This window comes from Silurus aristotelis (assembly GCF_946808225.1).
Source record: "Silurus aristotelis genome assembly, chromosome: 4".
NCBI lineage: Eukaryota > Metazoa > Chordata > Actinopteri > Siluriformes > Siluridae > Silurus > Silurus aristotelis.
The window spans coordinates 7,349,932-7,367,458 of NC_139577.1; the positions used below are offsets into that span (position 1 = coordinate 7,349,932).

The following is a 17,527-nucleotide window of genomic DNA, read 5'->3' on the forward strand; positions in this document are numbered from 1 at the left end:
GGTACCACTCGCTTACAGCCTCTGAGGAGCGGTGCAAATTATGAGTATGCATCTCTGGTGAGAAGGTTGTATTTTATTAAAATGTTAATGTTTTTTTTTTTTTTATGTTATTAGACAAATATTGATTCTGAACTGCTCCAGATGATGTAGGTGCACAGTTGCAGTTGTAGTGTAAAGGTCTGGAGCTTGCTTTAGTAAAATGGTATTCTATATCACTGTATGAGTTTTGCCCACTCCACATACCCCCTATAGGGTACTTGGAATAAACACATTCACAAAATCTTTCCTTGGACCTCATCATTTTCACAAAAAAAAAAAAAAAAAAAGTGTAAAAAGCATAAACAACATACAATAAAAGAGTAAAAAAAAAAAAGCATAAACATAAAAGCAAAAGCATAAACTGTGTAAGAGTGTAAAAAAAGTGTAAACAATGTAACAGTATTACAGTGTAACAGTATAAACAGTGTAACAGTGCAAAAAGTATAACAGTAAAAATGCAACAGTGCAACAATGTAACAGTATAAACAATGTAAGTGTGTAACAATGTAACAGTGTCTTCTTCTTTCCGCTGCTCCCGTTAGGGGTCGCCACAGTAGATCATCCGTCTCCATACCACTCTGTCCTGTACATCTGCCTCTTTCAAAACCAACTTCCTGCATGTCTTCCTTTACCACATCCATAGACCTCCTCCTTAGTCTTTCTCTTTTTCTCCTTCCTAGTAGCTCCATTCTCCGCATTCTCCTACCGATATACCCCATGTCCCTCCTGTGCACATGTCCAAACCATCTCAATCTAGCCTCCCTCACCTTGGCTTCAAAACCTCCTACATGCGCTGTCCCTCTAATAAACTCATTTCCAATCCTGTCCATCCTCATCACTCCCAACGAAAACCTCAACATCTTCAGCTCTGCTACCTCCAGCTCCACCTCCTGTCTTTTATTCAATGCCACTGTCTCTAAACCATACAACATCGCAGGTCTCACCACAGTCCTTTAAACTTTCACTCTTGCAGATACTCTTCTATCACAAATCACTCCTGTCACTCTTCTCCACCCACTCCCCCCTGCCTGCACTCCTTTTCTTCACATCTCTAACACACTCTCCATTACTTTGCACCGTTGACCCCAGGTACCTGAACTCCTCCACCTTCTCCACCTCTTCTCCCTGCAACCGCACCACTCCACTGCCCTCCCTCTCATTCACACACATGTACTCTGTCTTACTCCTACTGACTTTTATTTCCTTCTCTCCAGTGTGTACCTCCACCTCTCCAGGTTCTTCTCAACCTGCTTTCACCACAAATCACAATATCATCAACAGTGTATAATGTAATAATGCAACGATGTAACAGTATAAACAGTAAATACTCAGAAAATCATCAGCTACAAACTGCAGTGTGAAATTGTGCAGGAATTTAATGTTGTAATGCTTCAACTGTGTGAAATAGAATTCACGTGATGTGTGTGTGGCGGAGTTTGATTGGGTAAAGGCCTGTGCATCTTATCAGAGCATAAAAAATGCAAACAGTGTAAAAAAGTCAAAAAAAAAAAAAAAAAGCATAGAAACATACAATGAAAGAGATAAAAGAGCATAGGCATAAAAAGCTTAAGCATATACTGTGTAAAACAGTTGAAACTGTAACAGTACAAATGTAACAGTGTAACAGTATAAACGGTGTAACATAATAAACAGCATAACAGTATAAACAGTTTGGCATAAACAGCCTAACAGTATAAACAGTCTAATAGTGCAACAATGTAACGGTGTAACAGTGTAAAAAGTGTAACAGTGTACAGAAATGTAAAAGTATAAACAGTGTGAAAAGAGTAACAGTGTAAACATTTTACAGTGCAAGAGTGTATCAGTGTAAAATGAAGCTGACTCATTTTTAAGTAGCAGTAAATGTGAAAGTATTGAAGCATTTGTGATGTTGAAATCTTAAAGCTGGCTGAAGTCGTTGCTGAGCTCAAGCACAGAAATGAAACAAACAGAAGACAAACAGCTGGATTAAAGCAGAGCCTCCAGATGAATCCAGATCCAGCTATTAACAATAAATAAATAAATCTCACTGTCAGTAATAAATGAGACAGTGGGGCTCAGTGTGAGTCTCCAGCTGCCTTCTGTTTCTCACAGGTTTCTCAACACCACACACACATTCACATGTTTGGAATTTTGTTAGAATCTGTGTTAAAATGAATGCTATGCTAAATTCATGCTATGCCCCACTTTAAGCCTCATCCTTCATCCCGTCCTTACCTTAATATGCAGAAATAAATTTTCCCCACTTTTTGTTAGTTTTGGAATTATTTCTAAATATATTTGGGAAAAATGAAACATTTTTGAGTACATCGTACTTTTGGGTCTTCGGAAAAAAGTTCTGCAGGTAGCTTTGCTGATGAGTTCTTGTAAAGATTGTCAACATCGTCTGAACAAAAGGAACGACTCAGTGAGAGGTTCATTTAAAAACACTGGATTGTTTGTAAATGAATCATATCATAGCAATAACTCTCAGCAACAACACATAAATTTTTGACTAACACTAATCAAAGACAGAAGTTAAGCAAACACACACGCATACACACACACACACACACACACACACACACACACACACATAATTGTGTTAGCTGTGTTTTGTTTTTCGACGCCGGATCATTTTAGCGACTTTAAACTAAACAAATCAACTTTAAACAAAACAAATTCATCATTATGTTTGCAAGCTTATGTGTGTGGGTGTGAGTGTAAGTAACAAAGTAACAAAATGACAGAAAGACAGGACTGAGAGTGAGAGTGAGAGGGCGAGAGAGCGAGAGAGAGAGAGAGAGAGAGAGAGAGAGAGAGAGAGAGAGAGAGAGAGAGAGAATCAAGCTGAATAAAGAAAATTTAGCTTTTTGAGACACATGCTTGATCCTTTTGTTTCTATACTGCAAAATCAGTAAAAGGCAAAAACACACAAGAATTAGACATTGAAGAATTAGAAGAAAGTTCTGTGGAGTCCAAATCTGACAATTTTGTCTCTAACAGAAGAATTTATGTAAGACGTAGAACAAGGGAGATGTTGTGAACAGACTGCCTCACATCTGCCTTTCACTCATGGAGGTGGAAGCCCAATGGTTTGGGGTTGTTTCGGAGCAGGGAAGGTTTGGCTTTTTTCCGTCCACACTGAGACGGCATTTTAAATCAACAAAAATTTACAAAAATTGATCAATTTTATCCATAGTTTTATTAAAAAAATGCAGTTTGTTCATCGCAGTGTGGGCCATGAAAACTTTCGAGAACGATGATGCATTTTTTGTCATTGCCGCGATGTTACAAAGAGCTGAAAAGTAAATAAACACCAGGCAGAAATGAAGGTCGAAGCGTCTTATGTCTTGCGCATGCGTTTTCGGACGTCTCGGTGTGAATGAGCAACTTTTGACAAACAACTGACAAACGATATTGTGGACGTGGATCGTTTTTACAATTATACAGATTAGTGTAGACCTAGCCTTATTCCGGGTGAAACGAATCCCGAACCAACATGGCTACAGTCTATACACCACGCAATTCCGTCTGGACTGCGGCTCATTAGACCCGACTTCACCGTACAAGACGATAAGCTGAGAGTGTGTAAAACCGTTTTTTTATGCTAAGGGAGAATTTTTCATTAAAATAAAGTGCAACATCTGGACATTTATAGATTTGTTTGGTCAAAATAAATCTTCATACCGTTTTATTACCGTGTTTGCTGCATAGAACAAAAGGAACATGCAACAAATCCATAAAAGGCTAGGTGTCACAGACACTTCCTCTGCTTCCCCTCTTTTTTGTCTTCCTCTCTCACATGAAATGTAAATAATTACAATGCAAAGCATCTTTATTTCATGTGCGTCTGACGAAGAAAAAAAAAAAAGAGAGAAAGATAAATAAAAGGGGAATTAGAGCAATGTGTGACCATTTACATGTATGGGTGTGTTTGGAATGTGATGCCTGTGTATTTCACTAACACGTGTGCAAGTGCGTGTGTGTGTGTGTGTGTGTGTGTGTGTGTGTGTGTGTGTGTGTGCGTGTGTTTCTTGTAGCACTTCTTAACAATTATTATACAACTCATAATAATGTTGTATAATATAAGGGTACGAAAATTATTCTTATTTTATAAAAATGCAACCAATTTGTATTAAAAAACAATACAAATGAAATTAATTTTAATCTTATTAATGTATGAAAACTTTAAATGATTTTTTTTCCACTTGATCATTAACTCCTGTCAATGAAACTATCATAGTTCCACATGTTTTAAAATCAGTTTCATAATAATAATAATAATAATAATAATAATAATAATAATAATAATAATAATAATAATAATAATAATAATAATAGGGGGAGTGGTGGCTCCAGCGGTTAAGGCGCTGGGTTGCCGATCGGCAGGTCGGGGGTTCGAGCCCCGGTATCGCCGAGCTGCCACTCTTGGGCCCTTGAGCAAGGCCCTTAACCCTCTATGCTCTGGGGGTCCCTTACGAGGGAAATATCAAGGTCCGTGACGTCGGAGTGACGTGGGGCTGCCTTTCCGTTGGCTCACCACCTGCAGGAGGGACCGTAAGGGATGGTGCTGTGAGGATTGGGCAGCAGTCGAAGGCGGGGGCCTGCTTAGACTGCTGCCCCCGCGACCCGAATTACGGATAAGCGGGAGAAAATGAATGAATGAATAATAATAATAATAAATATTTCTCTGCAACATCTAAAAAAAAAGTTTACATTTTTTATTTAACAGTAGCAGAAATTATAGTAATAATAATAAGTGTAAACCCTGAAATATAAGAACAGAATTTTTGCCAGAAAAAATTCTTTTGCACAGTGATAGCCATTTGTTGGTTACACTTTAAAATAAACTGAATTTGAACTAACTAATTAAAAGGTTTGCTATTTGTATATATTTGCATATTAATGACTGGATTATGTTAATGAATTACAAAGAGGGAACATTGGTGGAAAAAAATCCCAAACTGCCTCCTGCACAGTTCATACAATGACTACCTAGGGGTTAACATAATGCTATTATGGACCCTATGCAGTGCACTAAATGTGATTTGAGACACAACAACAACAACAACAACAACAACAACAATAACAATAATATTAATAATATAACAGATTATATTTTAAAACCTTAAAATAGAACAGCTATGTGTGTGTGTGTGTGTGTGTGTGTGTGTGTGTGTGTGTGTGTGTGTGTGTGTCAGTTCAACCTAAACACACAGCACTCTTTTTAAGAGAGATGCTGAAAAGTGAAGATAAATAATTACATCATCAATCACACACACACACACACACACACACACACACACACACACACACACACACCACACACACACACACACACACACACAGAGTGCCAGATGGAAGTGTGTGTGTGAACAGAAGCGTTTGAAGCTCAGGCACAGAAACAGCTTAATGTAACACACTTCACACACTTCACTCACACTCACACACACACACACACACACACACACACACACACACACACACACACACACACACACGGAAAGTAAGGAGACCACCCATGTGTCCTTGCAGTGTTTTCCCATAATCCCCGGTGTCAGCGCTCGACGGTGTTCCCGGAGCCGCACTCTCAATCTGCTACCAATTTCACTCGCTCGCTAATGCTATAATTCACTGTGGAAATGAGACGGAGAACCGAGCTGGCAGCACCCAGACAATGCAACACACACTCCAATGCAACACACACCACATAAGGTGCAAATATAATGCAGTTTTCCAGCCAGTGTGTGTGTGTGTGTGTGTGTGTGTGTGTGTGTGTGTGTGTGTGTGTGTGTGCCATGAGTTCTTTACCTGTACCATTAAGTTCCTTTAAAAAACACATCTTCTATCCATATTCATTTTTTATAATTAGAATTTTTTGGTTCTTTTGTTGCAGCTACAAACAGAACGATCCGTCAGCATACAAGTTATTCAGGAAAATCTCCCAAAACGTTTGTGAATCAATTTTATCCAGCCAATGTAGCAGAACACTTTTCATAAAGATACTAGATGAACTGGATATTTGATATGCACTCTCAGAAATTTGAGAACAATTAGGAGTTTCCTTTTGCTAGACCATACAGGAATGTTGTGCTGTCAGTAAGGGACCCTCTATTTGGAAGTAAAGAACCCTTAATAATCCAAAGAGCCCCTGATGACTGAATGTCAAAAGATAAGAGAGGGTACAGAAGGGTCACACAAAAAAGGAAGGAAGGAAAGGAACGACTTGCACAAAGATTTACTCAAAAACCCTGGAAGAACCTCTTTTTTTCTAAGGGGGAGCCAAGAAACAAAACCTTTACCTAAATGTTACTCTTTAATATCTAGAACTCCTGACAGGTTCAGAACTTTAGAACATCTGGAAAGAGAACCTTCTCCAGATATACTTCAGCAGTCAGATAGCATGTCTATCGATGGAAGCATGATGACAGTCTTAACCTGAATTCTTAAAGGTTCTGTGTAGAACCTGACAACACAGGGTTTTCTTATGAGAAGTTAAGAGCACATGAAGAACCCTTAAACAAACTTTGGAAATATCAGGTCCTAGATATAATGGTTAACACACACTTTTAGATTCTGCATATCTATCTGGAGGGTTCTGAAGGGTTCTACATGGACCATGTAACTTTTGCTTTATTTCTTAGGCTTCTGGATTGATTTTTTGTAACGTTTTTATGTAGTTTTATTAGATCACAAAAAAAAAAAAAAAAAAAAGACAGAACAGTGCCCCCCCCCCCAAAAAAAAAATCACGTCAAACGTCATGGCTGTCTTTTCATTTCACTGTCAATTTACAATTTTAAAAAGTTTATCATCCGCGGTAAAAGTCACTCACATTGCTAGCTACGAATATCGGAAAACAACAAGGAGGTTTTGTAAGTAAATAAAGACGACAGCATACCATTTTTATATATAAAACCGGTTTCTAAAAACAACCGTATCTCTGAACAGATCAGTACCAGGAGCTAGTATTCGATTTCTGATTGATTCGGAGCAAAGTTTCCAGCTTGGCTGCCAATCTCCAATTTGCTCCGATTCGTCTCAGGGGTGACGCTGATTATTTTTGAAGTAGTTCAGACATTAAAAAGAAAAAAGAGAAAAGGTTTCGGTTTGGGGCTCATTCACACCATCGACATTCCAGAGTGATGTGTGAGAAAACCCAGCGGCGAGCACAATCAACGCTGCTACGTGCCACGGAAAAAAAAAAATCTCCTTTGCTGGAAATGATCAAGTGTAACGCTGTGCCTGCTTGTTTCTCAGCCCTCCGAAAAAAACAAGTTATCGTTCCCTTTAAGCTTTTCATCACTCGGCTTAATTATAGCATGTCACACTCCATTCCCCCAAAACTCCGACACAGGTTTGATGTGTATCTGCTTCGTGTCCCCTCGACATAACGGTCCGCCGGGACGCTTCACGCGTTCAAGTGCTAAAACACACTTTGACCTTGTGTGTCACACCACTGAGAGAAGATTGAGTGTGTGTGTGTGTGTGTGTGGGGAGGGAAATGAAATGCCTTTGAGAGATGAAGTGAGCGATCTGGAATGACGAGAGAGTCTTTTTACGAAACGCAGGCGCTTCAATAAATCCAAGACAGAGGAAAGGTCTAATGCGGGATGGGATTAGCTGTGGCGTCATGTTTCTAATTGTTAGCTCCTAAATCTGTACGGAAGGAGTGAAATGTTTAAGTTGTAAACTTTTAAGCAGGAAATTTATAAAGTATTTGTGAGACATAAGGGACAGAGGGAGAACTGATTCAGCCAAAAAGCGAAATCTACCTCACGTAACCTCAAAATGACATGGAGGTTCTTTACAATCTAAATCACACAATACCTAAAAATGAACTAGCATCTCGAACGTGCTGAAAGACATCTCGTTAGCATGGGATCCCGGAAGGAGGTGTGGCCTATTAAAGATAAATCCGGAGATGTAGATAGTATATGATGTTTGAAACCTTTCTTAAGTAAATGAGAAAGTCATGGGATCGAGCTTCATATCGATTCTGATTACTGATTGGTCAGAGAAGGGGTTGATTAATTTTCTATAACAGGTTAGTGTGTGATGATTTATACCAGGGGTCCCGAACCAGATTTACTATCCCCTAAAAATAACTCAACATACAGCCATTATTAGCTAAATAACTGGCAACAAAGGTGAGTACACCCACAGTGAACATGTCATAACTGTGTCCAAATTGTCAATATTTTGTGAGAGCACCACTGTTAGCTAGTGCTGCCCTAATCCTCCTGGGCATGGAAATCACCAGAGCTGGTACTGCTATACAAGCTGCACATTGACTACTCTAAAATATATTTAAGTTTAATTTCTATAGTATTGTCCCTTGAGTAGATATACTAAAATAGTTGCTAAAACTTACTTTTGTGAGTATGTACATATATAGTAATCCTCCGCTTTACCGCGGTTTGAATCTTGCGCTCCCGGTTTATCGCAGAATTGCATTTGCCCCATAACTAATTTGTTTAGCTGATTTTCCCGGTCTCTCGCGGACAGCACGATATACCAAAAAACTTATAGGGAAATGTTTTTATGGAGTTTTATGTTAATATAATAAAATTTATTAATAAAGATATTATTATTAATTCTAAAATTAAGTGAAATGTTAATACAGTACAGTACTGTACACATAAAATAGCATTTTTGGGGTGGGGTCCGTTTATGGTGTTTTTTCGTTTATCGTGGGCGGTTTTGAAATATATATATATATATATATATATATATATATATATATATATATATATATATATATATATATATATACACAGTGTTGGGCAGTGTTTTGACAGTAACGAATACTGTAACGCGTTACTTTTAAAAATAAAGTAACTCCGTTACCGTATGGTGCGTTACCCGTTACTTTTATAAATGAATTAATTTTGGCTGAAGTGTAGACTACAGCCTAACTTGCTTACAGCAGCGTCGCTTTTTAGGATTGGTGGATTACCCTCTGTATACACTGTGGGCGTGTCTCCGTTTATTCAGGTCTGTGCGGCAGTAATGGCGAGTCGAGGCGAGAACAAGACGAGTTTCTCAAAGTGGAAATATGCTCATTATTTCACTTTAGTTGTATAAAGACAAAAACTTTTAAGTTAAATGTAAGTTGTGTCTTTCTGGTTCGAAGCTCGTATCTACTGCGATAAACAGCAACTCCAATCTGTTGAAGCTCCTCCAGGACCTCCATGCCTGAGGAGCTAGTAGCTAGAAGCTAGCCCGGTGTTCTGTTCTACATTGTTGATAGTTTTTATACTTCAGCTGTTAAAGGAACATTTTTAAGAGCTCAACACAACAGCAGAAGCAACTTTAGCTTTAGATTGTGAATATATTAATCAGCTTGTTTTGTTATTTATTTCAGAAATCCTTGTTATATATTCAGTTACTTTTTAAATGAAGTAACGAGTAACTGTAACTAGTTACTATTTTTTAGTAACGAGCACAACACTGTGTATATATATATATATATATATATATATATATATATATATATATATATATATATATATATATATATATCTTCCCGTGGGCTCACCACCTGCAGGAGGGACCGTAGGGGACCGGTGCTGAGAGGATTGGGCAGCAGTCGAAGGCGGGGGCCTTGACAGCCCGATCCCTGGACACGGAGAAGTGTCTGGGGAATCTGCTTAGACTGCTGCCCCCGCGACCCGAATTACGGATAAGCGGGAGAAGATGAAATGAAATGAATATATATATATATATATATATATATATATATATATATATATATATATATATATATATATATATATATATATAGTTCTGATGGTCCCTGAGTTATAATAGTTTGACTTAACCTTACTTTAGCGATAGGACAAAATCGTAAAAAATACATTTTTATAGTTTCTCGCGGCAATCAAACAGTGCTCCTCAACACGCCTGTTGCCATATATACTGTATAGTTTATACAGTGTGGTAGTGTAAATTGCTCTGTTTTGCTAAATTATGTACCATAATTTGTTCAATTATTAACAAATGACAGTACACTACCCCATACTGCTCACCATTCTTTCAGACTTCTTGGTAGGCTAGGCCATGTCTCGACTTGCGATATTTAGTTGGTCTGTGAGAGTATTTTCAAACTGTGTCTGGTTACACACTCAAGTTTGCTTGATGCTAAACTGGTGGTTGTAGGGTTCATTTAGTTGTTAGCCACCTTTGCCTTGTGGCTGTGGTACAATTCAAATGAAACAAACTCAGAACATTGAACATGTCTTGATTATTTAAGAGAGAGAGGAAAAAACACCCCTCTGTTATTATTTTTCCATCCAACATGTTCGTATTCTTATCGAATGTGACTGACTGACAGCGCTAATTAAATAACATGGCGCGCTACGACGTGTCCTAGAAATTCATTCGAATCTCCGTCGTCGCTAACAAAGCCAGGAGCGAGCATCGTGCGACCGCCTGCAAACCTCAAACCCATTCGAGTCAAACTCGGAGTCAAACCTGTTGAGAAGCGATGTTTTATAATGTTACTTCAACTCCAGGCAGGTCTGTGGAGAGAGTTTAAACTATCGGACTCGAGAGCGTGTTGGATTAAAGCTGCAGATAAATACTGGCTCTCCATCCAGGATTCTGTCATCGCAGCGCTTTAAGTGCAATGTGCAACCTACTTGAGCAGCTCTCGAGTTATCAGCCCCAATTTGGCAAACACTGACTTTTCATACTTTGGAAAATCTACACGTTTTCCCATGAAGAGGTTTTTGCTCTTAAACAATCATTTCCATGTGTGAGCGCTGTTACAATGTTGAGCGATAGCACATCAAGAAGCCAAAAAACCCTAGAAGTGGACGTGTATGTTTCAGGAGCAAAGTGTTTCTGTGAGTCATGAGAAATATTCACAAGACAGACCTCGAGGTGAAGGTAATCGGTCAGGGTGTGTCCCAGTTGCTAGGGTGTGTTACAAGCATCTTTATTAAAGAATATTATTTTTTTTTAAATCTTATTTTAAATACTCTTTCATGAGCTAGGTGAATTATCTTATGACCTCAATAAATTATCTTTTGGCCAAAATCTTTTATCTCTTGATGTCAGTGAATAATCTCATGGACTTGATGTGTTATCTCATACCCCTATACTTTATCATGGAGCTCAAATTATTATCTCATCATGGCCTCAGTAAATGTTCTTGTGGGCCAATTGAATTTGCTGACTGACATTTTCTTTCTTGGTCTCTGTATGCTTTGTGGTCTGCTTTGTATATTATTTCATGGCCCACTTGCCCATGACAATATATTATCTTGTGGCCTCAGTGGATCATCTTGTGACCTATAAGCTTATATACATAAGCTTTTGAATATAATATTTTGTATAATTGCCTAGATATAATATCTCATTGCCTCTATATAGAGATGTATTATTATAGCTAATATCATAGATTATTATTATTATTGGATTCAATATTCTGTTTAATGACAGATTTCTTTTTATCCTGTGGTACTGCTATATCCTCTTATACTATTTTATATTTCATCTCACGGCACTGATACATTATTCTGTGGCCTCTGTAACATATCGTGGCCTTGGCATATTCTTTTTGGCCTTAGTATATCATCCCATGACCTCAGTATATTATCTCATGTCCTTTATATCTTATTTCATGACCCCAGTATATTATCTCATATTCGCAATGTCTTATATTATGACCTCAATATATTATCTCATGGTCACAGGATCTTATCTCATGACCTTAATATACAGTATTATCTCATGCTCTCAGTGTTAACTGTCATGACCACGCTGTCTTATCTCATGTCCTCACTGTCTTGCAAAATGGCCTCAGTGTCTTATCTCATAGCCTCAATATATTATCTCATTGTCACAATGTCTTATCTCATGTCCTCAATATAATATATTAGGCATCTAGGCATCTGTGTCTTACCTAATGGCCTCAGTGTCTTATCTTATGACCTCAATATATGATCTAATGGTCACAATGCATTAGGTCATGACCTTAATATATTATCCTATGACCTCAATATATTATCTCATGCTCACAATGCCTTATCTTGTGCCCTTAATATATAAAATTTTATGCTGTGCCTTTAATATTGTATTTTGTTGACTCCATACATTATTCTGTGGACTCACTTGGTTATTGGTATCCCTTTGATTTATACTTTTTTATCTTATGACCTCTAATATATTACGTTGTTCCCTCAACATCACATGGCTTTGGTATATGATATCATGGCTCAATATATTACCTCATAGTCACACTATATTTTCTCACAACCTTGGTAATTATCTCGTAGCCACAATATTTTTAACTTGTGACCTCAGTGTTTTCTCAGTGGGCCTCGATTTATTATCTCATGGCTTTGATAGTTTGTCTCACGAGCTTGCTATTTTATCTCGTGGCCTCAGCATATCACTTTGTGGTCCCTGTATAAATATAGAGGTTCTTGCCTCTATATTTTATCTTGTGGTTTTGGTATTTACGGCCTTGCTATTTAATCTTGGGTCCTCGTTGCCGGCTTCTGTATTTTTTTCATCTCGTGAACTGAGTGGAGGACTGTCAGTTTTTAGCATATCAGTGTGTCTTTACTTTTATCCTTAGATAGAGTTTACAATAAGGAAAACGCTAAAGAAAATGCTTCTGACGCTTCAAGAACTCGAACCAGAAAGAATTATGCTTAATCACCCACAATGCAACACTTGAGCATTAAGAAATGGCTGCGGTTTGGCGAACATGAAAATTTGAAGCATTGTGTAAAAGAACAGACAGCATTAATAATGTTTGTTTGCTGGTTCTTGGCATGTGTCCTGCTGTTATAAATATCCCCCATCTCTCTCTCTCTAACTCGTGTATAATCAGTGTCTCGCTCTCAAACTTTCTCAACGCACAATTAAAGCCATTAAAATGTGCGCCTTCGCTGCGCTTTCCCTCATTGTGAAAACAAACAGCCTCGAGCGGGCGGGTGTTCAAGACCTCCGTCAGTCTCACGCCTCTCTCTGACACGTGTTCTGGAAAAGGGAATTGTTTTATTGTTATTTTTTTTTATTTCGTTTCTTTGCTGTGAGGAGGTGAAAACAGATGCAGGTGGAGAGAACATTATGAGGAAGAATGAGAGAGAGAGAGAGAGAGAGAGAGAGAGAGAGAGAGAGAGAGAGAGAGAGGGAGAGAGAGGCTAATCTCCATGTAACACAGAGAACACATTCCATAGTAATTAACGCCTGTGCTTTTGTGAGTTTTTGTGTATGAAGTACATTACTGTGGTCTCGGTTCATTATGCTCATCAGTGACCTCGGCTCGTTCATAGCGACGTTTATGACATAGAGAAGTAATAAAGAGTAATCAGTCTCAGAGGAGTAATAATAAATAAAATGAAAACCTTCGGCAGATATCATTTATCAAACGGATTCATTCATGCTTGCACTTTTTATAACATCCTGTACAATTTCTAACAAAACAAAAAAAAAAAAGCCACATGCTAGCATATAAACGAGGAAGCTAGCCAGTAAATATGCCGACGTTAGTGGCAGCCTGCTTTATGGCACCCAGAGCATAATTTATACAAGCGTTTGAAGGCACAGGGCCTTGCTCAAGGGCCCAGCAGTGGCAGCCTGGTGATGCTGGGATTTGAACACATGTTCACCTCATTTCAACTGCTTAACCACTGAACCGCCACTTACCATAATTTGACTGGCACAGTAGTCAAACCCACAATCCACAGCTCATAAAGCTGAAGCCTTAGCCATTAGACCACTGGGCCTGCTGTGTGTCCAGGTGTGTGTGTGTGTGGAGACATTAAGCAGTTCGGGCGTTCCTGATCAACGTTTATTTACTCTCGTAACTCAAAGCAATAAAACAATTATGAAATGCCATTCTCTCTTAACACATTACATTTACTGTCCAGAAACACAATACAGCTTTGTGTAATCACATTCACTGATTCACTCTCATTTCTTCATGTGTATCACTGAATCTCTTGTTTCTTCATGTGCATCACTAATTCACTTTTATTTCTTTGTTTATCTCTGTTTCACTCTCTTTTATTCATGTGTGTTACTGTTTCACTCACATTTCTTCCTTTGGATCACTGATTCACTCATTTCTTTACTCAAATCACTGATTCACTCATTTCTTCATTTGAATCACTGATTCACTCTCATTTCTTCATTTGAATCACTGATTTACTCGTTTCTTCATTTGAATCACTGATTCACTCTCATTTTTGCATCTGCATGTGTTAATGCAAAAATATTTAAATTATATTTGAATATTTAGATTGACACAAAAAAGCTTTAATGTTAGTCTGTGTAATTGAAATAATATTTAATATTTAAATATTAAATGCCATTTTTTTTTTTGGTCAGGCACATTTTTTCCTTGATTCAGAAAAGATATGTGCACATTAATTTATCCAGGAAAAAACAACCACCCTGTTTAAGTTGCAACTGTTTTTCAATCAATTAAATGCACTGGATAATTTGTATACATTTTATTTAAACACTTATTTGACTAATTAATTTGCAGCTAAATGGTCATTGTAATAAATCCATCAGATATTGAATTATTTCTCTTTCATCAGAAAGGAATTTTTTATTTTTTTTAGCTTTTCAAGCAATTCGTACGTGGTTTTAAATATTTTGTTTTGTGCTACACATTTCTGCCAATTCCTGCAGTGAGGAAGAATGAATGAATGAGGTTATTTCCTAATAGTTAACTGGGATTTGATTACAGTGAAGTAAAACCTGATCGTCCGTGTGTTTTCCTGTTCTAGGTCGTGATGCCTACCATCACCTCGCTCATGTCCCACAGTTTTTTAGACACGCCCTCATCCGTGGCTTTAGGAAGCAGCTTCTGCTCCTGGCAGTCAGCAAAACATTTGCCCTGAACCCCTTCGAAGTCCGAAGAGCAGGCGAGATAAACCGAAGTCCTCGCTCCTTCCTCGGGCGATCTGCACAGTGCCCATGATGCCAGGTTGACAAGCGGTTTAGCCAGAAGAGGGATGTGGACGTGGCGTCCCAGGTTGGTTCTGACGATGCCGGGCGTGAGAGCGTTCACAGTCACGCCCGTGTTCTCGAGATGTCGACTGAGCTCCAGCGTGAACAGCAGGTTGGCCAGTTTGCTGCGGCTGTAAGCCGACGCCCCGTTGTAGCTGCGCTCGCTGTTCAGGTCGTCGAAGTTGATCTCGCCTCGTTTGTAGAGTTTGGATGAGACGACAACGATGCGGCTGGGTGCCGAGCGCTTCAGCAGGTCCAGGAGCAGGTGGGTTAGCAGGAAGTGTCCGAGGTGGTTCACGCCGAACTGCATCTCAAAGCCGTCCTCGGTTTTAGAGTACGGACACTGGTAGACCCCAGCGTTATTGATCAGCACGTCCAGTCTCGGCTCCTCCTGAGAACAACACCATGTTTATTTCCACATGTTTCTCAACCACTTAGTTTATGTTAGCAACAGTAGACTACATATTGTCATATTCAACACAGAACCTTCTCGGAAATCTTTATAATGCACCAGCTTTTGCTTTCCCCCCCCACCCCTTTATACATTATATAGACAAAGGTTTTGGACACCTTACGTTTTCCAACCGTATGCCATAACTTTTATTTGGCCACTCAAAAAGCAAAAAATCCAAACAGGATTTTAACAGGACAACAATCTAAAGAAAGTCTTCTTAGGGTTTTAGAACCTAGAACCTTTTTTTTTCTCTTTTCTAGAAATCTAGAATTGTGTTAAATCATGAATGGTTTCTTCAGACCTGTTTTCATTTACATTGAAAATGTATTCCATGTTTTCTCTCACTGTGTAAAATCTAGAATCCAAACCGTTTTTTTGTTTTTTTTTTTTAAAGGTTTTTCCAAAGAGAATCTTTCTAGATCTAACAATTTGAAGCTTTTCCTGGGTTCCACATGATTTTCGTTAAAAACAATGATAAATCTAGAACCTCATGTTAAACCTTGACGTATACGAGGTATCATCCAAAGCCAAAGAACATGTCTGAGTTTCTGGATTGAGGACCAGGCCCCTAAGGGCACGCTCTAACAGAAGGAAAGTCCAAATGCTCTTGCAGGTCTCTAGATTGAACCTCTTACACCTTAACACTATTCTGTATTGTTATGTTACAGCTTGTTTAATGTGCTAAATGCCGCAAATGTAAAAATGTGCAAGTTCTGTGATTAGTTGACTATGCACTGACGTCATCTGGTCGTACTCTAGGCACGTATTAGTTACTTTCCCCTGAAAAGGATTGAGTATCAGGTCAGGGTGAAACTCTGAGCAGCTCCACCATGAAAATGCAGGTTTTTTTTTTTTTTAAGCTCTGTCTGTGGTTTAAACAGAGTTGTATGAGCAGGTGGGTGTCTATTCCGGAGATGTTTTTCCTCTAGAGATGGTGACCTTGTTGATTTGCTCGCAGAAGCTGCGCACGGAGCTCAGGCTCGCCAGGTCCAGCAGTCTGACCAGCAGCTCTCCGCTCCCGGCCACGGCCCCGGCCTCGCTCACGGCCTGCTGGCGAATCTCCTGCGCCGCGCTCTCGGCCCTCTCCCGGCTCCTGCACGCCATGATCACCCGCGCCTCCCTCCGCAGGAGCTCCGCCGCCGTCGCCTTACCGATGCCGCTGTTCGCCCCGGTCACGATTACGGTTTTCCCCCGCATCATCGCTCCATCAGCTCGTACCGGCGTAGGTTAACAACGCATTCAGCCTGCGTGACGCAGCTACCACGTCATCGCTGTTGCCGGAAGTAGATTTTCAGCCGGATGGACAAATTAAACGTTGAAAAGTTTCATTTTGGAGTTCATTCTCTTGTATGGATTGATGTTATTTAAAAATTATTATCATTATTGTTAATAATAATAATAATAATAATAACAACAATAATTATTATTATAAGTATTGTTGCTATTAATAATATCAGCAATAATAATAATAATTATTATTATCATCAACGTTATTATTAATAATAATAATAATAATAATAATAATAATAATAATAATAATAATAATATATTATTAACAGATAAAATAAATAAATTGTCATCTGGTGTTATACAATCAGTACTTGGGCTCTTGCATGCCCCTATGCTGCAGGGGTAATGGTTCCCTCACATGCTGTTTATTTTTTTTATTGCAGTTTTATTGATAACAACAAGCCTACATATCTTTTACACACATATGAAAAAGAAGTTACCTAGACTATGAAAGGTGATGATATGCAAATGTCTACAAACATTAAACTTAACATGAACTTGTTTTTTCTCAGGTTGGTATGAATGGGATTGTGCAATCTGAGGTGAGGCATAGTGCATTGTGCCTTGCAGAGAATTACACATGAACTCTGCATATTGTCAACTTTAAAAAAATAAAAGTGATCATAGACTAATATAATTTATAACAGATCAGAGAGAAAAAGTTTTGTTAATAAAAATCTTCACATTTCATTACATACATTTTCTATTGGACTATAACGTGAGGCACTGCCTCATCACTGCCTCTCCTGACTTTGTGTCCCTGACGTGCAAATAAAACCAAAGGT

General features: G+C 38.6%; 1 protein-coding gene across 2 annotated transcripts; it reads right to left on the reverse strand.

The window, feature by feature from the left end:
- Positions 1-13,815: 13,815 nt before the first annotated feature.
- Positions 13,816-16,743, reverse strand: rdh14a (retinol dehydrogenase 14a). Of its 2 annotated transcripts, XR_014533252.1 has the most exons (3): positions 16,392-16,743; positions 14,062-15,389; positions 13,816-13,880 (listed from the first exon to the last, which is right to left on the reverse strand). XR_014533252.1 is itself a non-coding variant. In XM_083539815.1 (2 exons), exons 1-2 carry the CDS (start codon positions 16,650-16,652, stop codon positions 14,772-14,774), a joined length of 879 nt encoding a protein of 292 aa, XP_083395941.1. In that variant the 5' UTR covers positions 16,653-16,743; the 3' UTR covers positions 13,816-14,771. The 2 variants fall into 2 exon arrangements, 1 of the variants encoding a protein (XP_083395941.1); XM_083539815.1 differs by having other exon boundaries at positions 13,816-15,389.
- Between the last annotated feature and the right edge of the window lie 784 nt (positions 16,744-17,527).

Bases quoted from the DNA above. Each gene is read 5' to 3' on its own strand.
- rdh14a (XM_083539815.1), bottom strand. From the start codon at position 16,652: ATGATGCGGGGGAAAACCGTAATCGTGACCGGGGCGAACAGCGGCATC. The intron at 15,390-16,391 runs GTCACCATCTCT...TGTTGTTCTCAG, and splicing joins TCTGCGAGCAAATCAACAAG to GAGGAGCCGAGACTGGACGT.